We start from the raw sequence: 25,376 nt of genomic DNA on the forward strand, positions 1-25,376 counted from the left end.
CATCATCATCATCATCATCATCATCATCATCATCGTCATCATCATCATCATCATCATCATCATCACCACCATCTCAGTAAGTACCATCTTCAAGTTAACAGCAGTGGTTCTCAAAGTGGGGTCTGGGGACCCATAGGGGTCCTTGAGAGAGTTCCAGGGGGTCCCCAGCTAAATGATAGTTAGGAACCAAATGGACCCTTATGGGTCTGTAACTCACTCTCAGAGTTAAATTAACATTGATTTTACAATATACATCCCAGAGATAGAAATGCCATGAAATGAGGGACTGTCACTGTAGCCAAATTCAGGTCAACGCTGGGGCCCTTGAAATGAAAATGGTTGAAAATCAACTGCTAGACCCGCAATCTTCTCTTTTGGGGGAATACACTTTCTAATGGGGATCCGCAGGCTATGTGAGTATCATTTTGGGGGTCCATGACATGAAAAGGTTTGGGAACCACTGCTTAACAGTACAACCACCTAAGTAACAAAAATCACCAGTGGCGTGCACAGATAGACACTAGGGGGTGCTAGAGCACCCCCTGCCCTTTTGGCAATGTGCCCTTTTTTTTGATTTTTCAAAAATAGCAGACCTACAAGCTCGTAGCGCGCCACTCGGTGGCGCGCTATGAGCTTGTAGATCTGCTATTTTTCAATAGCTAAAGCATAACATAATGCTAACACCAAAAGGGGTTCCCGCCCAAAATAGATTAAGACAACCGGCCGGTTCCACGCGCTGCACAAGGTGCCCTTTTTTAACTTGAGCACCTGCCCCTCTAACTGTCTGTGCACGCCACTGAAAATCACACACCCGTGTGAAGTGAAGGGCGCTAATATATTAAAGTCTAACTCATGTTTCTATATGATTAGGTGATATATGATGTAAAACAAACGGTGTCAAAACAAACATTAAATTATCTTTATTGTTAATGGGATATAATGTTTGTGTTTAGGGACAAGATGACGTACATTTTCCCTTCATTGTCAATGGCGTTTTTAAAAACAAACATTGAACTAAAAACAAACATTAAACCTGTGTATAGGAGGGGCTAGCGCCTCTCAAAAACGAAAAGAAGAGGTAGTATGACCATTTTAGACCAAAACAGTAGTAATTCTAAGTAAAAAATCACACCCGTGCGAACTGAGTGGTGTAAGGTCTTATATAGACTGATCAACTGTGGTCTGACGTAATGAAATCACACCCGTGTGAACTGGGTGACCATAGCAACCATGCTAATTTTTTGGTACGAACAGACACATAAACTATAACTTTGGTACGAACAGACACGTAAACTAACAAAGCCAGTCGTAGGAGTGGTTTACACCACTCAAAAAATGAAGTCGAACTGCAAATCATAGAATGTGCATTTGCTGTCATGATACGATATCACTGAAAAGGCATATCGTCTCGACGATGTTTATCACCACTATTTTAAAGGTACAGGTAAGGGAGGAATGAGTATTGTTAAACTTGATCCATGGAACAAATAATGACCTAAAACACTACAATACAGTTGTTTAGATTAGAAGTCTATTTTGGAACGCCTCTCTTCTTGCAGCCTCTGTGATTTGGAAATGTCACTTCATATTCAGATTTTGTATTACTTTCCGGCGCTCGAGTGTGGTCGTAATTTTTCTAGCGCTGCGGTCGGCGACTAGGCCGCGGAAACAAACACCAGTTCTCTCTATCGAGACTGGCCACTCCACTTATACATATTATTCAATATGTATACGGGAACCGACCCCGTAGGGCAGTGGACATAATGACCCGTCTCAAGTTCAAGTGTGAACTAAAGTGACGACAGATGCGCACACAGACACACACAGTTCATTCTAACAATGGAGCACTCCTCTGGAGTGAAGTAGACCCCCAGCACACACACACACACACACACACGCACGCACGCACGCACGCACGCACGCACGCACGCACGCACGCACGCACGCACGCACGCACGCACGCACGCACGCACGCACGCACGCACGCACACACTGTCTGGACTTGCAACAACGCCGCAATACAAAAAATCATTTTGACGGTGAAATGAAATGAATTGCAGTGTCACAACAATACAAAGCAACATCAAGGTTCCACTTCCAGTTGAATTGTCGTGTGGTGTTTTGTGCTTCATATAAGTGCATTTGACTCATAATATTATTAAAATGAGAGATCACCCACGCGGCCCATGCATTCTGAGAAACCATCCCCGAGTTCAGGGAACCGCACACAATTCCAGGAAATCTGTAGCTGTTGTGTCCTTTATTGACATGTGTCACTGGGTGTAAATCATGTTGGTTTTTTTTAGACCAGTGCGCTTCTCAAAGTGGGGTCCAGGGGGGAGTTCCAGGGACCCCCTGGAGGGAGTTCCAGGGGTCCCCGGACCGTAAGGTCCGTAAGGACTGCAGTAACAGTCCTTACGACGGCATCAATGCCCACCAAAATACATTTTAGTCGACTAAATCAACTGTAGATTTAGTCGACTAAAATCTCATGACATTTAGTCGACTAAAACTAGACTAACACTAACACATTCCAGGTGACTAAAATGTGACTAAAACGAAAATGAAAACTATTCAAAAGACTATGACTGAAACTAAAATCAAAGTTGGGCGGTTGGATATGTACAATGTATGATGTTGGATATGTACAATTTGTATGATGTTTTATGAATTCTGTTGTGTGCGGCGGTTGGCCGGTTGGATATGTACACATGCGTGATGATGTTCTCTCCATGTATTTGCACACAAATTGTTGTGTTTTGTCTATAGTTCATTATAACATGATTATGACTATAAGAATTATTATAAAGCACTGATGAAGCCATACATAGATCATGGCTGCATGTGAGGTCCTGTTAAATGTCATGAAAGGGGAAAACCACTCATTTTCAATGTCATTAATAAACCTTAGAGTTGTGGAAATAATACATCTCGGCCACTCGCTCGCTCACACGGGTGGTGTTACGGTGAAATTGGTGACCCGCTGAAATATGTCACAATCGTAACTAGACAATAACATAATGTCAGTGTCCGAACGTAAATCGTTGCAGTTTTGTTCATTAGCAGAGTTCAACCTAGCGGTATTCAGGGCAGGCCACGTATTTAACCCATTTTGGGCGGGCACCCCTTTTGGTGTTACCATTATGTTATGCTTTAGCTATTGAAAAATAGCAGATCTACAAGCTCATAGCGCGCCACCGAGTGGCGCGCTACGAGCTTGTAGGTCTGCTATTTCTGAAAAATCGAAGAACGACTGACATAGAAACATAGCTTTTTCAGAAAACTGTCAGGATGTAGAAGACATTTTTAGAATCTGATCTCAGGTCAAAATGGGTTAAAAGACCTCCATGTAAGTTGTGTTGAAGTCCACGAGATGGTCACATATTTCGGCAGGCCAGTGATGTAAATAGGTTTTCAATGTAATGAGTCCCGGGATGCAGGGATCATGGTCTTTTAGATGAGTCCCAGGGACATTTTATGAGTCCCACTTCAACCACGTTTAGGAGCCATATTTTGCCATTTTTTACAAGTTGCAGCATTTAACTCCCATTTAATGTTTTAATGGTTATAATGTGGTTATATTCATGTAGAAAACAGAAGAGGAAATTTTTATTATAATAACTAAAGCTAGCAAAATAAACTAGAATAAAAAACAGTACAGTAGTACAGTATTGCATCCCGTGGATGCAGAGGTCGTTGTTTTATTGCGTCCCTTGACTATAAACTGCGTTTTGGGATGCAAAATGCACCCTATTTTAATCTCTGGGCAGGTCACCGATTTCACCATAATTTCCCGTGCTGGAGTGACCGAGTGTGAGTGAGCGAGTGGCCGAGATTTTGGGGTATTGCAATTTGGCTATAGAGTACATCTTTGTGATGTCACTGATCACATGGCCCCAAGTTCTAGAGACCTCCAGTTCTGGGCAGAATAGAAGGAGGGGACTTATTTATTATTTCCACAAAACAACTCTAAGGTAAATTAATAGTTCAACGTTGAAAATTAGTGGTTTTCCCCTTTAACCCATTCTGGGCAGGAATCCCTTTTGGTGTTTTAAGCATTATGTTACACTTTAGCTATTGAAAAATTGCAGATCTACAAGCTCATAGCGCGGCACCGAGTGCCGCGCCACAAGCTTGTAGGTCTGCTATTTTTGAAAAATCGTGAAAATGTGGTGCAGACCTTTGAATATATATATTCTTTCAGCGCGAACATTTTCAACTAAAATCTTTGCTTCTGGGGGGTCCCTGGAACAACATATTTTCAGATGGGGGTCCGCTTCCAAATACAGATAATTCCGGGGTTTCCTTGACATGAAATAGGTTGAGCACCACTAATATAGAAACATGAAGTTTTTCAGAAAACTGTTAGGATTTAGAAGACTTTTGTATATAATCTGTTCTCAGGTCGAAATGGGTTGAAGCCCTAAGACAAATGAGTTCATGTATTTTTTATATTCAGAATGTGATTTCTGTTTTCTGGTGAAATGACTCTTGAACATGTCCCTCCTCTCCCCCCCCCCTCTCTCTCTCTTCTCTCTCGCTATGTCTCTCTCTCTCTCTCTCTCTCTCCCTCCTCCTCCCAGTGGTGGGCGGGACGTCGGCGTCGGAGCTGGCCTTCCTCCGGGAGCCCGAGGACGTGATCGCTGTGCGGGACCGCCCCCTGACCCTGGACTGCCAGGTGGAAGGGGAGGGGCCCATCGCCGTCACCTGGCGACGCAACGGCGTGGCCGTGGCGACCAGCGGAATGCGGGCGGCCGTGCTGCCCAACGGAACGTTGTCCATCAGGAGCTTCAGCAAGCGGAGGGAGACCGACGAGACGGACGCCGGAGAGTACGAGTGCGCCGCGCAGAACCGCTACGGGATGCTGGTCAGCCGCAAGGCTAGAGTCCAGCTAGCATGTGAGTTATTGACGGTATTATGAACCGCTAGGCTAGAGTCCAGCTAGCATGTGAGTTTTTAGCGGTATTATGAACCGCTATGCGATGCTGGTCAGCCGCAAGGCTAGAGTCCAGCTAGCATGTGAGTTTTTCGCGGTATTATGAACTGCAAGGACAGTATTATTAGGCCTACTAGGGATGTCCCGATACACTTTTTTCGCTTCCGATCCGATCCCGATACTTCAATTTCTGTGTTAGCCGATACCAATACCGAATACCGATACCAGTGTCATGATCTCATGTTGTGTTTATAGCTATCTAGCTATATACATCTCGTGTTGTGTTTATAGCAGACTCCTCACTCAAATGTGCACTTGCAGTTTGGGCAACTCCAAAGCAAACTCCACATGTCCCAACATTTTATTTACCTGCCATAGAGTCACCCCCTTACCCCTGTGTCGGATCGTGGCATATTCACCGATACCGATATGACCTGCACAAATAAGGGTCGATCCGATACTTTTACCGATACAGTATCGGAACATCCCTTTTATTACCATTATTATATTATTATTAGTGTTTTATATATATTTTTTCTTTTTGATGAGTTAATGCCCTACTTGATTGTGCTACAGTGTCGATTGACCGATCTACAAGCTCCCAACGCATTGCATTGTGATGCGTTTTGAGGTTGTTAACCACTTTCATCTAAAGATAAGAGATGGCGACTAAATGATATAACTACATTGGATCCAGCTGTGGAAAGGACTTAAATGATTAAATGATAATAACTACATTGGATCCAGCTGTGGAAAGGACTTAAATGATTAAATGATAATAACTACATTGGATCCAGCTGTGGAAAGGACTTAAATGATTAAATGATAATAACTACATTGGATCCAGAGGTTATCTTTTACATTTTCAGAAAGTGTTTGAACACTCTGTTTCCCCAACACTGGGTCGGAACCCCGAACCCCTCGTGGACACAAATGGGTGGAAACACAAACACCTAATTTCTCTTTTGGGGCGAGAACATAAACTACTATAATAGCCTATGTTGTAAGTTATTAGTATTATATAGTGATGAGAGATTAATCGGCAAACACATCGGTATCGGCCGATTTTAGTTGTTTTTAGATTAATCGGCATCGGTTTGATTAATCAATCAGACCGATTAATTAACCGGTCCGATTAATCGGTCTGTCCTTACAGATAAACAAGCCCAAAGTAACAGCTTGAACAGATCTACAAGCTCACAATATTAAATATAAAGGTATTTAAGTTAAATCTGACTTGCCCAAGCCTGCAGTGCAGATACCCTGTTACATGTATTTTTCAGAATGGACACAATTATTATAATGTTTCAATGAGATCATAACAGCAATGAATTATGTCGGATATCGATATCGGCCAAAATGTCTCATCGGCACATCCCTAATAGCCTATTATATAATCCTCCCCCCCCCCTCTCTCTCTCTCTCTCTCTCCCCGTAGCTCTTCCTAAATTCCAGACTCATCCAGAGTCCATGACGGTAGATGAAGGGGGCGTGGCCAGACTCACCTGTCAGGTGAACGCCATCCCTGAGGCCAACATCACCTGGGAACGCAACAGGACAGCTCTTAATACTGACGGCAGCAGGTAACGCACGCACGCACGCACGCACGCACGCACAAGTTGGTACTTCTATGCTTGCGAGGACAACAATGGTTTTTACCTTTTTTATTTGCCATTTTTTCAACCCTATCATATGTCCCTAACATTACATCTAACCCGAACCTAACCCCTAAATTAGGGTTCCCCAATTAATTTTCCTCAAGGGCCATATTTTGACTAGGGAACCAGGCTGGGGGCCGAGTCCGCACGCACGAAAAATTGGGTTTTTTATGATTTCATTAATTAATAAAACAAAATTCTCAACCAGTGGTCCGGGGACCACCAGTGGTCCTTGAGGGGGTGCCCAGTTTGACATGCATAGGCTACTGACCCCCATTTAATGCCATTTATATCTGGGACACTCCCCCAAAACAAAACAAAAAACCTTTTTAAAAAAAAAATCTTCCAGGGGCCACAAGGGGGCGCTCCGCGGGCCGCAAATGTCCCGCGGGGCACCTATTGGGGAACCCTGCCCTAAATGCTTGCTCTGACTCCAACCTCAGTCTTTTTCTTGTAACCATATCTCAGAAATGCTTTGTTAAAAACCAGGAAACCATTTTTTCAAGCGGGCTTTGGCATTCTGGACCTCACTAGAAGGTGGTTTCTCCATTTTTGGACCTGTGTAATAGTGTAATAACTCAACGGATACGTATGAAAATACAACCTTCTCCCGTATTTGTAGGCCTCAAGATCAGCTAGATTATATAGTCACCAATACACAGTTTTTAAAGGAGAATTCCATGCTAGAAGACTTTCTTACCTCTTATTACAGGTGTTATTTTGTGCAAAAGTGCATTATTGGCTATTTCCCCTACCATAAGCCCTCAATGGGGGTTGGGTTTTTGTGCTAATTCGCTTATTTCCATCAAAATAAGTAGTGAAGTGTGCCGCTTGGGATACTATTTATATTATGAAGAGAGGATATATATTTTTGAGCGATGGAAATAAGCGAATTAGCACAACACCCCAATGCCCCATTCAATTCAATGCAATTCATTGAGGGCTTATGGTAGGGGAAATAGCCAATAATGCGCTTTTGCACAAAATAACACCTGGACCTCTTTGGTATAGACCTAACAACTACAAATAAAGGTAAGAAAGCTAGTATGGAATTCTCCTTTAAATGTACAAAACTGTTTCTTTTTCACATAAGGTAGTTAAACAACTAGTCGACTAGTAAATTAGGCAACTAGTAAAAAATCACTAGAAGTGAAAGCCCTAACACGTCGTGCACACACGCACGCACACACACACAGCTCTAATCTTCCGCCGTAATCTGAAAACCCACCTCTTCAGACTCCACCATGGCCCGTAGCACTTGCCCTAGCCTGGCCCCTTAGATAGCACATTATGTAGACTTAGATAGTATTTTAAACAGACTTATAGCTTGTTACGTAGACAGCTCTAGAATTGCACTTTATGTAGTCATAGCACTTTATAGTACACATGTATAATATATTATATAGTATAGTATGTATAGTTTAAATAGATACTCCACTGTTACGTTCTTAGTTTACGCATGATTCATGATAACTACTTTTTATATATGTGATGTATGCCATGCTTTTGTTATTGCTTAATGTAAGTCGCTCTGGATTAAGAGCGTCTGCTAAATGCCTAAATTGTAAATTGTAAATTGTAACTGTGGCGACGGTGTGTGTCTCTCTCTCCAGGTGTACGCTGCTGCCTACAGGAATCCTCCAGATCACGGGTGTGAAGAGGGCCGACAGCGGCCTCTACCGCTGCGTGGCTAGCAACATCGCTAACACCCGCTACAGCCACGAAGCGCTGCTCACAGTCACTGGTAAGACCCTGGACCCAACTCTGGTTAAGCATTATGTTATGCTTTAGCTATTGAAAAATAGCAGATCTACAAGCTTGTAGGTCTGCTATTTTTGAGAAAAATCGTTAAAATGTGCCTCAAGTCTTTGAATATATATATTCTTTCAGAGCGAACGTTTTTAACTCAAATCTTTGCTTCTGGGTGGGGGGGAACAACATATTTTCAGATGCGGGACGGTGGCATATTACATATCATTTTTGGGGGTCCTTGACATGAAATATTGAGAACCACTGATATAGAAACATGAGGTTTTTCAGAAAATTGTCATGTTTTAGAAGATTTTTTTTTAAATTTCGACATCAGGAAGTAAGGGTCTCACTACTAGTAGACTGCATAGACACTCAGGAAGTAAGGGTCTCACTACTAGTAGACTGCATAGACACTCAGGAAGTAAGGGTCTCACTACTAGTAGACTGCATAGACACTCAGGAAGTAAGGGTCTCACTACTAGTAGACTGCATAGACACTCAGGAAGTAAGGGTCTCACTACTAGTAGACTGCATAGACACTGCATGTCTGTATAACTCTGAGGCCTCATACACACGTATCAAACATTGACAGATCAAACGTTCTGTGTCTTGTCCGTGTTTTAACGGCCGCCACAATGCTTTTCCAATGGGAGTCACATGGTTTTGACCAAACAATGGCTAATTGAATCTTTGATGGCTGTGCTCTGTCCGTCAAACAAAAAAAGTTTGGTCAAACCACATGTGACTCCCATTGGGAAAAAGCATTGTGGCGGCCATTAAACACAGGCAAGACACAGCACATGGGTTTGATGTGTGTGTATGAGGCCTGACAGTATACACAAATGGAACCCAATGGACCCTTATACGGCTCCATTGGGTTCCATTTGTATACTGGATACTGTTAAGTCCTTGAAATGTGCGTTTGAGAACCTGCCTAAGTGCCTAAATTGTAACTGTCTGTCTGTCTGTCTGTCTGTCTGTCTGTCTGTCTGTCTGTCTGTCTGTCTGTCTGTCTGTCTGTCTGTCTGTCTGTCTGTCTGTCTGTCTGTCTGTCTGTCTGTCTGTCTGTCTGTCTGCCTGCCTGTCTGTCCGTCCATCAGTGGCGGGCTCCAGGCTGTACAAGGAGCCGGTCATCCTGTCGGGACCTCAGAACATCACCATCACCGTCCACCAGACGGCCATCTTGGAATGCATCGCCACGGGAAACCCCAGACCCATCGTGTCCTGGAGTCGCCTCGGTAACACACCTCTACTTCCTCTTCCTGTTTTAAAAATCACTGTTCTATTGGAATGTATACCAAGATATATTATACATCACATATATTAACTTATTTCAACTATATATTCATCATAGTATAAAGATTAGGGATGGAGCTCGATAACCGATAAATTCCGAAAACAAGCTTATTGAGTACCCGTTATCAATAAGCGTTGGGCTTATCAAGCCTGTTATCGAGCATAGCGGCCCATGACGTCATGTTTAAACAATCAAGACAAGAGGCGATCAAGATAATGTCTAAAAGTGTATTGATACCTGCCAACCGAGTAAACAACATTACGCTTTTAAAGTCACTGTCTGTACACATATTAACCGTTAACAGTTCCTTTAATGTTATGTTATTGGTAAAAAGGTCAATTTTTTAAAAAACTTTTAACATGATATTTAACGATCTCTTTCGTTAAGCAAAGGATTCCAAATAAGCCTATTGGATTGGACACAATATATATATATATTTTTTAAATGTATGTTTCCTTACAGTGTGGTAATGAACTAAAATGATATTTTGTAACGATCAGATTTGGTGCTCTTTCATTTTAGATTCAGTTAAACGCGACTAGTAATAATAGTAATAATACAAACCAGCAATAACCCAACTTAAAACCTACATGCTTAGTTGATCGGGGGTTCTCCAAGGCTCTATACAAGATCTGTTAGTATTGTGTCCTCTACACTAGAGCTCTTCACAGGTCCCAAACAAAAGGTCCGGAATCCGAAATGCATCTGTGACATTTGATCCGATTCCGACCCCGTTCCTATAGATTTCATACCAAGTGACGGCATCGAGCCCGTGTTTTCTATTCAAATCTGCCCGGCAGGCAGTGGCGGTATGCAGTATGGTAGCCCACGCTACGCATGCATTGCGTAGCTCAACTTTTGTTTTGTTGCGCTGCAGTAATGTTATCCTGAACCAACCTAAAACATTGTAGAAGTTAAACAGCAATTCAACGCCTGCGTTCCTCGCTTCCCGTTTGAAAGGCCCTTAACCCATTTTGACCTGAGATCAGATTCTAAAAATTTCTTCTACATCCTGACAGTTTTCTGAAAAAGCTGTTTCTATGTCAGTCGTTCTTCGATTTTTCAAAAATAGCAGACCTACAAGCTTGTAGATCTGCTATTTTTCAATAGCTAAAGCATAACATAATGCTAACACCAGTGCAGCGCGTCGCACCTGCACGCAGTAGTCCACACGGTCACACAGTAGAACGGGTCTTCTCGGATCCACTCGGGTATTACACATAATGATAGACAGACCCGAGTTCCGCTGTATATATATACGGCCTTTTCGAACTCCGAGTGATTATGATAAAACACGGATCCGACCCGTGCGGGTCTCGGGTCCTGTTGGGAATGTTTGGATGAAAACAGCCAATCCACAAGCTCACACCGTCCTGCCGTGACCCGTGAGCTTACGGATTGACAATTCTCACCGAACGTTCGCCCCCCTATTATAGGTTCATGTGGTTAGTTTAATGTTTCTTATAATATCTCACTCTTTTCCTTCTTTGTATTGACAAACAGTTGTTTCATTGTCTGTCTGTCTGTCTGTCTGTGTGTGTGCACGTGCGTGCGTGCTGTGTGTGCGCAGACGGTCGTTCCATCGGCGTGGAGGGCATCCAGGTGTTGGGCACGGGGAACCTGATGATCAGCGACGCCACGCTGCAGCATTCTGGAGTCTACGTGTGTTCTGCTAACAGGCCAGGAACCAGGATGAGGAGGACGGCCCTGGGACGGCTGGTGGTGCAAGGTGAGACACACACACACACACACACACACACACACACACACACACACACACACACACACACACACACACACACACACACACACACACACACACACACACACACACTTACTTACTTACTTGCTTAACCCATTTAGGCCGACCTCAAAATTAAAAAAGAAAATCTTGTAAATCCTCCAGTTTTCTGAAATAAATATTTTCACGATTTTTCAAAAAATAGCAGACCTACAAGCTCAGCGCGCCACTCGGTGGTTAAGGTATAGTCCAGCGTGGCCGATGATGACTTCTGCTACAATTTGTGGGTCCTTTGATGACTGTACACACACACACGCACACGCACACGCACACGCACACGCACACGCACACACACTCACTCAGGGTAGACCGCTGCTATCGGGTTATGGACCTCCTCCATCCATCTAACCCCAACTCACCCCCACCCTGGACTGCAAAGCCAACTTATTTTCATCCACGCCTATAAACCGCTTATCCCTAAACCACTCTGCCTATTTTTTACTATTTTGAAAAACATTTTTGAATAGTTAAATCTTCAAATATGTTTTTCAAAATAGTAAAACAAATATGCAAAGTATAATATAAGGGGATTAGCATGGATGAAAATAGAGCCCCAAGTGTATTTTCAAAAAACCCAAACTGCAAAAAAAAAATCCAAACACTTAACTGTTAAAAATATCCGCTCCACAAGTTCACAGCTTATACTGTAGCTATAGCTCATACAATGCACTCAGTACATCTGCTGTTTTTCCATTACTTAATGACAATTTATTTGACTTTTTTTTTTTGCATTTTTATTATTATACACCTTGTGTTTTCATCTGCGGGACGGACAAATATTTCAGCACTATAAGCATTTAGCTAACTGGCTGCTGTGATTCCCCTAGTGAGCTTTAAAAGGATTGCCATGGGCACACTTCCCACACACAGCTCCTGCTTTGACGTATAGCAAAATGTTCGCTTGCTTTTTTTTAGTTTACTAGCACATTTCGTTGCTTGGTTTTTATTTATTAGTCCTTATTGGTCGCGTTATTAAACGTTCCTGTTCTCCCTTTGAGCCTCTTCGGTAGTGGGTATACTGTATTTATGAGCGTTGCATGTCTGTCCTGTTGTTTTTTTGTCGTGTATTTCAGGGGTTCTCAACGTTTTTGGCCGGGGACCCCCGGAAATGCTTTGGCAATATCTCGGGACCCCCGCCCCCTCCCGACCCCCAATATAAATTGACTGCTACAATAACCTTAACCCATTTTGGGCGGGAACCCCTTTTGGTGTTTTAAGCATTATGTTATAATTTAGCTAATGAAAAATAGCAGATCTACCGAGTGGCGCGCTACGAGCTTGTAGGTCTGCTATTTTTGAAAAACCGTAAAAAAAAAATCTTTTTTTTTTTTTTTTTTGAAAATAATTTGGGGACCCCCTAAAATAATTTGGCGACCCCCCGAGGGGTCGCGACCCACGGGTTGAGAACCCCTGGTGTATTTGCTGTTTCTGGCAGAGCTGTGTCACTTATTTTGCCTCTTGTCTTGGCCAGTTCACACTGTGTAAAAGAGACTTCAGTCTCAATGTGGTTTTTACTGGTTAAATAAAAAATAAAAAATAAAGTTACACTGTAACACTGCACCTTTCAACAGAACGCAACATGACTGATCATTAACGTCTACGTAAGCAGTAACCGCTCAAAACACAACAACCGGTACAATTTTGATGTCGAAAACCCGGGACATTTGAGTGTTTTTTTTTTACAGACGGGAACAATCCTGGCCCCAAACAGGGACGTCTGTCTGTCTGGTCACCCGTCCGTATGTTATACAAAACCTTAACCTTAAACCTTAACCTACATCCCACCCACCCCCACCCTGGACCCAACCCCTACAACCTACCCCCATTCAGGTCAGCTGGTATACCCTGGGGAGAGAGGGCTGGGTGGGGGTGGATGGATGGAGGGAGAGTGTATGTGTATGATAAGGTGATGAGAGAGAGAGAGGGGGGGGGACGGACGGACGGACGGACGGACGAACGATGGATTAATGTGCTGATAGCGGTCTCGATGCAATGAATATTACTGTGTGTGTGTGTGTGTGTGTGTGTGTGTGTGTGTGTGTGTGTGTGTGTGTGTGAGCAAGCGAGCGAGAGAGAGAGAGAGGTCAGATTAGATTAACCTCTACTGGATTTGATCATGACCCTAAAGGTCGCATGCACAATTCTGTGACCCCTGACCCCCCTATGTAGGGTGTCCTGAGGCGCTGTGTGTGTGTGTGTGTGTGTGTGTGTGTCAGTGTGTGTGTGTGTGTGTGTGTTGTTAATATTAATGCAGGTCAGTGTGAGGTGATCAGGAACAGATCTCTATTGCTCCTCTCCATATCTAGACTGCTAGAAGCGCTATAGTCTGTTATATCTGATCTCTTGTCAAACGTGGATTCAGCCCAGCGGATTGTTTGCAGCGGACCGTCAAACTAAATCACCGGTTTTCAACCTTTTCCATATCAAGGTCAATTATGTATTCATCGTTTGAGCCACGGACCACCATTTGTGACCAGATTTGACTGAGAGCCTGCCATCTCTCAAATTCCAGCTTTTCACCAGAGGAGAAAAACCTTATTTTTTTCCCCCAAAATGACTCACATAACTAGAGCATGTCTGAAATAAGTGTCAGAGCTGAAATGAACATGTAAATATGAAATAAATGCTTAAACATGTAGCTAGGTGTAATGTTAGAGACCACAGAAGTGAACCTTTCAAGTCTGTTTTCTCAACTCGCTGTTTCTCTGCAAGACATTACTCTATAAGCCATATCTCCAAAACTGGTGGGTCAAACTGAACAACCAAATATGTCAATTTGAAGCTATGATTCCCTGCTTTCACATGACATGAAAAAACGAAAATTCAAAAAAATCCAATGGCAGTCCCTCAGTCAAATTTAGTCACATGATTTAGCCTCTCAGACCCACAGCTTAGTTATATTTTGTTATCGTTGGATAGGATTTTGTCCACAATTCCATGGGAGAGATAACACGGACACACAGACAAAAATCTAATTGCATAGACTTATTGTAAATTAACTTAAGTAATGCAGATGTTTAACAATAAATCATGAATGCTGTGCTCTCAAGAGTTAAAGATCTATAAGGGGTCCATTTGGTTGCCAACTCTCCATCATTTAGCGGCACGGGGACCACCTGGAACCCCTTCAAGGACCACTGGTTGAGAATCACAGCACTAAGTTCAGTCTCTTTTGTTTAAAGTATTTTGTATTTCAGCTCAGTTGAACTGAAGTTAACCCATTTTGGGCGGGAACCCCTTTTGGTGTTGGCATTATGTTTAGCTATTGAAAAATAGCAGATCTACAAGCTCATAGATCTGCTACGCTACGAGCTTGTATTTCTGCTATTTTTGAAAAATCGAAGAACGACTGACATAGAAACATAGCTTTTTCAGAAAACTGTCAGGATGTAGAAGACATTTTTAGAATCTGATCTCAGGTCAAAATAGGTTTAATACTAGAAGACATGTATCTAGGGACACTTCATGCACAGTCAAATGCTTGGTGTTCATTTGACTCTGAATAGGGTACAGATTTACATTTGCAGTTAAATTGACAATGACAAAAACAGGATTTGCGATGGAACAGTACGTATCATCCACTTTGTTCTCACACTTTCAACTTGGGGCTAGTAGTAGGCTAATTATTGTCTATACAGTATTATGAAAATCTTCAAAAAGTAAACATTTGAAATGAATTGAATGTTGAAAAAAACGGCAGAATTAGCCAGTCTACGTGCGTCGTGAGCTTGTCGAGCTTATCTAATTTCGCTATACTTCTGTCGTGTGACAAAGCATGCGTGGTTGAAAACCAGTAAGACTGATAAGTCCAAAAGCTGGACAATAAAGGGACAGAATCAGGAGAGGAGAGAAAGAGACAAAAGGGAGGATGAGAGAGAGAGAGGAACAAGCAGGCTAGAGCAATCATTCTGCGTGTCAGGGTGAAGAATCACCCCGCGACCCTTGACCCCTGGCACCTGGCAACCTATCCCAGGAGGCCCTCAGGACACGGTGCGCAGCAGAGGATCATGGGAGATAGGGGAGGGGCTAGAGTGCAGAGGTAATGGACTTATTAGGGAACGATATGGACATGATCAGTGTTGCCACGTCTGACTTAGTATAAGCGACTGTGTGCTGGGCTTCTTTTTCTGTGAAGTCGCTTGTAAATGTTGGTAGTTGCGGGTTGCTGGTTTTTGGGCTTGTTTCTAAAGCGTACTTTGCTTGTTTCCTGATGTCGTTTAAACCATTTTGGGCGGGAACCCTTTTTGGTGTTAGCATTATGTTGTGCTTTAGCTATTGGAAAAATAGCAGATCTACAAGCTCATAGCGCGCCACCGAGTGGCGCGCTACGAGCTTGTAGGTCTGCTATTTTTGAAAAATCGAAGAACGACTGACATAGAAACATAGCTTTTTCAGAAAACTGTCAGGATGTAGAAGACATTTTTAGAATCTCATCTCAGGTCAAAATGGGTTAAACCATCACCTTCATGTCAAGGACCCCCATACCAGATCTTTGTGTTTTGTGTCACCTTTTTCAGGGATTTATTTTTGAAATAACTGATCTACACAAGCTCACAACGTGTAAGCTGACATAATTGTGAGCTTGTGTGGTTTAAGGTGGTCATACCCATCATGTAGCCTATAGTCGCTTCTTTTGGGCTTGGTTTCATAGACCTGGCTTGCTTATTTCTCTCACTCAATCTGGCAACAACTGGATGTGACGTCGCTAATGCCTCGGGGGACGTTGTCATCTTTCTCTTACCTCTAACAACCAACCTATACACTATGCTGATCTATAGCATCTGCTCCTCAAGGCAAGGCAGTTTGATTTGTAGGGAAAATTTCAGCAACGAGCAAAATTCAATGTGCTTTACACACAACGTCAAGCAATTTACAATTTACAATTTAGGCATTTAGCAGGCGCCCATAATCCAGAGCGATTTACGTTAAGCAAGAACAAAAAGCTTTGGCAATACATCACATAGATAAAACATAGTTATCATGAAACATGCGTAAGCTAAGAACGTAACAGTGGAGTATCTATATAATGAAACTATACACATATAAATCATACTATACTATACTATACTATACTATACTATACTATACTATACTATACTATACTATACTATACTATACTATACTATACTATACTATACCCAGCTATACTATACTATACTATACTATACTATACTATACTATACTATACTATACTATACTATACTATACTATACTATACTATACTATACTATACTATAGGCCTACTATACTATACTATACTATACTATACTATACTATAGGCCTACTATACTATACTATACTATACTATACTATACTATACTATACTATACTATACTATACTATACTATACTATAGGCCTACTATACTATACTATACTATACTATACTATACTATACTATACTATACTATACTATACTATACTATACTATACTATACTATACTATATAGTGTATACTTATAGTACACATATTCTACTGTTAGATAGACGGATGTTAGGTTCTTATAGCTTACTTATGACCCTTGATGACTTTCTATGTGTTTGATCCATTATGTTCTTGCTTACTGTAAATCGCTCTGGATTAAGAGCGTCTGCTAAATGCCTACATTGTAAATTGTACTGAAGATGAATCCCAAGGTTTTCTAGGTCTTGCTGAGACATACATTCTTTAACCCATTTTGGGCATCATGTTATGCTTTAGCTGTTGAAGAATAGCAGATCTACAAGCTCACAGCGCGGCACCGAGTGCCGCGCTGTGAACTTGTAGGTCTGCTATTTTAGAAAAAATCGTGAAAATGTGGCGCAAATCTTTGAATATATATTCTTTCAGAGCAAACGTTTTGAACTCAAATCTTTGCTTCTGGGAGGGTCCCTGGAACAACATATTTTCAGATGGGGGTCGGCGGCCAAATTCAGATAATTCTGGGGGTCCTTTACATGAAATAGAGGTTTGAGAACCACTGACATAGAAAACTGTCCCGTGCTATATTTTGGAGGTGATTGCAGGCTGACTTTGTGATTGTGTTAATGGAGTCCTGAGTCCATGACTACACTACACCAAGGCTCTGGTCTTGGCTAGAGATGTGACTGACCTAGACTATGATTGATTGATTGATTGATTGATTGATTGATTGATTGATTGATTGATTGATTGATTGACCTAGACTAAGATCTGATCTCCCTGGACTCCTTAACCCATTTATGCCTGACGTCAAAATTAAAAAAATGTCTTTTCTGAAAAACCTTATGTTTCTGTAATCAGTGGTGCTCAATATTTCATGTCAAGGACCCCAAAGATTTATATAGTATGTATTTATATAATATGATTCCGCCCCCCCATCTGAAAATATGTTGTTCCAGGGACCAAAGATTTGAGTTAAAATGTTCACTCTGTAATTATATATATTCAAAGATTTGAGGCACATTTTCAAGATTTTTAAAAAAATAGCATACCTACAAGCTCGTAGCGCGGCACTCGGTGCCGCACTACAAGCTTGTAGATTTTTCTTTAGCTATTTTTCAATAGCTAAAGTATAACATAATGCTTAAAACACCAAAAGGGGTTCCTGCCCGAAAATGGGTTAATTATCACTGATCTAGAATGTGATCATCATTACAGTTCTTGGAGTCTAAACAAGAGAGGCAGCTACAGCCCAGGCGGTGGCATAACCGTCTGGGCACCCGACTGGTAATCCAGTCGCAGTGTGCCGCGGGTTCGACTCCCGAGCCCGACACGGCCTTTACTGCATGTCTTCCCCCATCTCTCTCCCGTTTCCTGTCAGCCTACTGTCTGTCCCTTCAAAAAAACCAATAAAAGGTGTAAGCTGCAAAAAAATATCTAAAAAAAGAAAAAAAAGAAAAAGAGAGGCATCTACAGTGCAATGTTGACATGATGTGGGTATAATATATTGAGATAATGTCTGCATGCTCGTGATGCTTATTGAAGTCTAGGGGCCTCAAAAACACCTCAAAATCACATGAAACTATATATAACCAGGTCAAAATGATATTCTGATGTTTGGTGTTCTCACAGATTTTATAATTTAGGTCCATTGTGCCATATGCTTATCACTAAATAAAACTCACACTCATGCAAAGTGAGCGGCGCCTGATCATGGTTCATTTAAAGTTCTCTAAACAAACATTACAAGGCAAAAAAGTGCTCTCTGTAAGTTATCATTAAAAGTCCATAGACTTAAGGCTGCCACATGATTCCAGCAAGCCAGACGTTGGCGGGGCTTATAGCACCCCTCAAAGAAGAGACCGGTACTATATGCTCCGTCAAAATCAGACACGTAGACAGACAGACAGATGTGACGGACGGACGGACGCACGCACGCACGGCGGAGGATGGACGGGGGGGGGGGGCAGAGGCCCCCAGGCCCAAGGCAGCACTTGTCCCTGTCCCAGCTGCCATCTGCAGACAGAGGCAAGGCCAAGTTCAGGGGTCGAGGGTCGTGGAGAGGCAAGTCAGACAGAAGGGTCTAGTGTCTGCGAGGGGAGGGGGCTGGTGTTCCCAGGGAGATATGCACATATTACCCTACCCTACTCTGCATCTGTTTAGGGACCCCGAGAAGACTTCACATGGTAAACACAATCACACTATTATCATTGTGCCCAACAAACGTCACACGGATGCGCCCGCGTATGCTAATGGCTTCATTATGGGCATTCAAGTTCACAGGCAGGGGGGGGGGGGGGGGGGGGCTCTCGCGCAACTTTCTCATCAATATTCAGTTGCTCTTTCAAATGCATTGGATTTTGGCTAAATTATGTGAGAGGACGGTTTTGAAAGAAAATTGTAGGATGTGTTTTCTGTCTGTCTTGTCTGTTCGGGAGAGATACGCCCGACTATGTCTGGGAAGTATATAGGCTGTATTGATATTAAATGCATATTGTGATATGAGACTAGGGGCTCCATTTTCATCACCGCTAAACCCCTTATCCCTAAACTGCTTTGCCTTTTTTGACTATTTTGCAAAACAAGTCTACGAGCTCACATCGTGTCAATGTAGATTGGCTAGTTGAACTATTCAAAAATGTTTTTCAAAATAGTAAAAAGTAAGTAAGAAGTTTAGGGATAGGCGGTTTAGCGGTGACGAAAATGGAGCCCTAGATATCATGTGATATTGCACAAGTGATGATGTCTATTCCTGGTCGCACACGCACACGCACGCACACACACACACACACACACACACACACACACACACACACACACACACACACACACACACACACACACACACACACACACACACACACACACACACCAAGCTACTTCCACATGACGGCTAATTACCGGATGTTAACGAGCTCAGCTTGTAGTTCAAACTAATCAGCTCTAGCTGCTCACTGCTGAAGCTGATACTTTAAAATGGTCTGCTTCTAATAAACCTCCTATTCATGATGAAATCACGGACATTTCATTCATAAAAACAAGCTTTGCTCCACAGATTCACATCAATCCGCACCATAACACAGTGAGCTAAACATGCCAAAAAGGGGTTGTTTTAAATTATGATATTTCTTATGAGTATTAACCCCTTCCTCATGGAACGGAATATTACCTAGACGCCTTTGTTTAGAAGTCTAATTTTAGAACCCCATCTCTTTAATGAGATTAATTGCAGCCTCTGCGACTTCGAAATGTTGCGATTTTGATTATTGTTCCAATGAATTGTTCGGTGCTCGTTTAGATGTTTGTAATGTGGTGGTTGTAATGTTTCTAGTGGTGGTCTGCAGTGTTTCTGAGGTTTGGTCGCCGTGTGTGACTGTATTTGCGTTGCGGTCGGCGACTAGACTAGTGGAAATAATGATCTGTCTCAAGTTCAAGTGTGAACTAAAGTGAGAGGACAGATGCGCACACACACACACACAATTCATTCTAACAATGGATCACTCCTCTCTCGAGTGAAGTAGCCCCACCTCCACCCCCAACACACACACACACACACACACACACACACACACACACACACACACACACACACACACACACACACACACACACACACACACACACACACACACACACACACAGACTGTGACAGACACACACACGCAATTAAGCTAACTCGATTTCATATGACAGCATCTTGAGTTGAAGTGAAAAGCACACAGTCTGTTGAGGACCGAAAGAGAAATGTGAGATTTTAGATGAACCAGTGTTATATATACCATTCGGACTGGTCCCAGTTGGAGAGAACTTAATAATGTTGAAAAAAACTGTTACGGTATCTCCCTGGTTCACTTACAGACCCACAACAGACCTTACTTGAAATAAAAATGGCTGACAAGCCAAATTATCCACATTCTACGCAAACACTGATACACGATATACTATCAACCTATAGCGACGTGTGTAGTGACAACATTGATGTGTGTGTGTGTGTGTGTGTGTGTGTGTGTGTGTGTGCGGGCGCGCGGATCGGACCCCCTCACCACATCAACTTTTATATCACTGCTTTTCTCTTAATGAAAGAAACAGAGCCCCCCCCCCCCCAAACACACACACACACACACACACACACACACACACACACACACACACACACACACACACACACACACACACACACACACTGATTAATGGCACCCTTTTCAAGTGCACCCCCCCTGCCCCTTGCCCTTTGACCTTGCCCCCCCTCCCCCCCGGGTTCATTCCCAGGGAGATGACAATGACTTGCTGGAGACAGAGGGGGAGGGGCTTCACGCACTCGTGTGCTATTGTGTTGCTATGGAGATGATGGGGTCGGCGAGACAGCACCTGTCCTCCTCTCCTCTCCTCTCCTCTCCTCTCCTCTCCTCTCCTCTCCTCTCAGGACTCTTTTACCCCCCCAAAAAAAACTTTTGTTGTAGAATTCCGTGCTTTATTTTTAAGGGTGGTTTATGTCACATGGGCATCTTCCAACTTGAAGAGTGTCATGGTCACCTTATTGGCTCACACTTCAGGGCGAGAAGAAGTATATATATATTTGTATTCCAGTTCAGATCCAAACCAGTTCATTTGGTTCAAAATTAGGCAGGGGGAAAAGAACTGAACCGCTGTCTACCCCGGTGGAACAACGTGTCTTTCCTGTAAAATGGCGGTGGTGGCCGGTCTTTAGGTTCTGTTGCTGTTTGTTGTTGGTGTTGTCAGACTGTTGTGATGGTCCTATTATGGTTACAGAACAGCCTCGACGCGCAGAACATGAGAAAACAATACCACATGAACTGTTGTCAGTCCTTTTAAAAACTCAAAAAGTGTCCCTGCTGCTGAGACCTAGATGTCTCTGCTTCCCTCTACTGACTGCTGTGGGTAATGACATCAACAGAGCAGAGTGTCTGCAGCTCGCACCCTCAGCAATGCATTACAATTAAACCACATGGTAGTGCTGCACAATTCATCAAAAAGAAAAGATAACAATCTAGATTCAGATACCTGTGAGATCGAATTTCTAAATGTCAGCAAGAATCGTTCAGCACTAGTTTTGGCTGTCCAATTCATTTTAGTTCCTCTTGTGTTTTTGCTGCAAAAAAGTGATTTATGAGAGGTTTAAGTCAAGCACTTTGATGCTGTCTGTTTATTAAAGCCACAGGCTCCAGCGGTGCCACGTTTTGAATGTAGTAATGTTCAGCAACTACAGACTATAAAGACCATGAATATTTTCATGGAAAAAATGAGAATCGTGTGAGAATCGTGATCTCAATTCTTGTGGAGGAAAAAATCGAGATTCACATTTGATCAAGAATCGTGCAGCATAGTACATAGTACATACTACATAGTACATGCTACATAGTACATGCTACATAGTACATACTACATAGTAAGCTATATACTACATAGTACATACATAGCCTACTCAGTAGGTCCTACTGTATACTACACACTCTACACCGTGCAATGCATATTATTACACACACTACATACTTAGACTGCGAAGCAAACCATTTTGGAAGACTTATTTATTCATCTCAGAGGTCAACTCATGCCTTCATGATTTTGGGGTATAAACAATGACCTCGCGAACAGATACAATTAGTGCAATATCACTTATATACTTAAACATAATGTATTGTAAAGTGTGTCTGAATAATCCCGTGAGGGATGGACTGCGAAAGGCAGCCAGACACGGAAATAAAATCATATACAGATGACCTATTTGGCTGGCCAATTGAAACACTATATAATTGATTTATATTTTATTTGCATAGATTGGCCAGAGGTGTAGGGTTACAGCATAACATCACAAAACCTTTACTTTCCAATTACCTATCTTGTGTTTATAAGTTCTTTAAAAATTAATCTGCCTCTCTCTCTCTCTCTCTCTCTCTCTCTCCACACTCCAGCCCCCCCAGAGTTCCAGCAGTGGCCTCAGTCTGTCTCCAGGCCAGCAGGGGGCAGTGCAGTGTTCACCTGCACGGCGCAGGGCGTCCCCGAGCCTCACCTCATCTGGCTGAAGAACGGCAAGATCCTGACTCCAGGAGACAACGTCAAACTCACCAACGGCAACACGTACGCACACACACACACACACACACACACACACGCACACGCACACGCACACATGCACACACAGCACACAGTCATTATCATCATTTCTCCCAAATTCCATATAAGATAGTGTAGCGACTCTGCTGGGAATTCTGGGTAAATTACATCTCTGCCTCTGGTCATCTGGGGATCGTTATCGGTATTTGTGTGAAATAAGAACTGGACAGAATAACAAGAAAAAAAGGTGTTCAGAGTTTGAATTATGCAAAGAAAGCACATTGAAACATTGCTAACAACACTAATGGTTTACCTTAGGCAGAGTTCGGAAAACAATATTTGAAGGGTTGTTATTTTGATCAACATTTGCCTATTATCTCTCCTATATGGCACCCACATCAATACAGCGATTCCTGTTATGGACGATTCAAAATCGATTCATAATTTCCAAAAATCGATTTATTTATTTATTTTTTCTGGTTACAGTTACAGGAGTTTTCACTACATGGTGATAGTCTGGGGTCCGAGAGGCTAAATGTCATCAAAATGGTGGTCCGTGGCTCAAATGCTGAATTAACCCATTTTGGGCGGGAACCCCTTTTGGTGTTTTAAGCGTTCTGTTATACTTATTTTGGAAAAATTGTGAAAATGTGGCACACATCTTCGAATATATATTATTACAGAGTGAACGTTTTTAACTCAAATCTTTGCTTTTGGGGGGCGGGGCGTCCCTGGAACAAACATATTATTTTCAGATGGGGGTCGGCGGCCAATTATATATTTCTTTGGGGGTCCTTGACATGAAAATGTCAAGGACGACTGACATAGAAACACAAGGTTTATCAAGAAAACTGTCATGATTTAGAAGACATTTGTAGAACCGTCCTCAGGTCTACATGGGTTTGAAAAAAGGGTTGAAAACGACCGATCTAACTCGACTCTTTGTCTCCCTCTGCAGGACCCTGGCCATAACGAAGATCAAGGCGGAGGACGAGGCCATCTACCAGTGCATCGCCGAAAACAGCGCCGGCACCAACCAGGCGTCGGCGCGCCTGGCCCTCTCACAGTCCACGCTGCTCCCGCAGTCCCCCGCCAACCTCAAGGCCACGCCCCTCTCCTCCACCGGCCTACAGCTGAGCTGGGACCACCCCGCCCCTGAGCTGTCGGAGCACATCATTGGCTACGTGCTGCACATCAGGATGCTGGGAGGTCGGTTGGGACACATATTTTTATAGCTGCAGAGAATTGACCATTTGCAAACCGTGGCCGGCGTCTTGCCATCAGAGTTTGGAAGCACTCGTTTTCAGTAAAGCAATGTCCTGCTGCCTCCTTCGTTATGTGCAAATTCAAAACAGGTGGTATGCGGGACGGTTGAGTGATATCTAACGAGCGCTTCCAAACTGCAACACTTAAAATAATCACCTGCAAGGACAGAAAGTAGCTCATAACATGTCTACGGTGGAATTTGTATGAAACAAACACTTTGAGGGTAGAAAGAGGATAATTCAAGCTTTTCGTACAGCCGCAATGTTGACGTTGTTTAATACAATCAGATAGGGCTTTTCTGTTTGGATGAATGGGCTGTCTATGGGAAGTCGCACCTTGTTAGCACCCTGCCATTAAATGATATGGTAAGATGGCCGCGGTCTGCATATGCTCCATACACAGTGAAATCCTTCGTGTTCGTTTATCTCTGAAGAGCGTGTGCATGGTGGAACCAAATTGACATTGTGTAGACTGAAGTTATGAGTGTGTTTTGTATAAAGAAGTTAGAATTAAGAGCATTTATTTAGCCACCTTTCTCCAACAAAGCGCTTCACAATTAATGTGCATTACGGTCACCCATTTACACGCACATTCACACACCGGTGGCGGAGGAAACCATGCAAGGCACCGACCTTTTCATCGGGGGCAGTTTAGTGCTTACTATAAGTGTCTTGCTCAAGCACGAACCCAGGTCACCCTAAATAACATTTCCAACCCTGAATTACATTGATACTAGCACCTTACATTTATTTATATCACATTACGCTACGTAAATACCGGTATGTAAATCTTCCCCCTGAGATACAGTACGCAAACTTGAGAGAACACATTTATTAGGACAGAGTGAAAATAACATTATTCATATTCTGGGGGGAACATCCTTCAAAAAAATTGCAGATCTAAAACGCATCACAACGTGATGCGTTGTGAGCTTGTAGATCTGCTTATTTGGCAAAGTTAGTTTAGATTGAGGAAGAACAGGTCAATACGAGTGCAACACACACCATAATGTATTTGTTCCCTGACAACAAACCTCGGTACGCTGGCTTTGATTGACACCTGATGAGCCCATACTTTAGTGTTGATTTCGTCAACTAAAACTATGACGACAAATGTTTTTTTCACTGACGAAAACTGAATGAAGACTGAATAAAAACTAAGCTATGGTGACTAAAACTAAGACTAAATCTAAGAC

The 25,376-nt window shown here is 42.6% G+C and overlaps 1 protein-coding gene across 1 annotated transcript in view; it reads left to right on the top strand.

Moving 5' to 3' along the window:
- Nucleotides 1-25,376, top strand: part of LOC306924411 (immunoglobulin superfamily DCC subclass member 3-like) — a gene marked incomplete at both ends in the record, with an annotated part of 56,138 nt that overhangs the window by 25,193 nt on the left and 5,569 nt on the right. Inside the window, 7 exons of the mRNA XM_079502906.1 lie at nt 4,584-4,898; nt 6,375-6,519; nt 8,208-8,338; nt 9,447-9,584; nt 11,214-11,372; nt 22,774-22,939; nt 23,874-24,124. Coding sequence (XP_079359032.1) covers nt 4,584-4,898; nt 6,375-6,519; nt 8,208-8,338; nt 9,447-9,584; nt 11,214-11,372; nt 22,774-22,939; nt 23,874-24,124 — 1,305 coding nt within the window. The remainder of the gene's footprint in view (nt 1-4,583; nt 4,899-6,374; nt 6,520-8,207; nt 8,339-9,446; nt 9,585-11,213; nt 11,373-22,773; nt 22,940-23,873; nt 24,125-25,376) is intronic.

Source organism: Electrona antarctica, assembly GCF_951216825.1.
Source record: "Electrona antarctica genome assembly, chromosome: 6".
Lineage (NCBI taxonomy): Eukaryota > Metazoa > Chordata > Actinopteri > Myctophiformes > Myctophidae > Electrona > Electrona antarctica.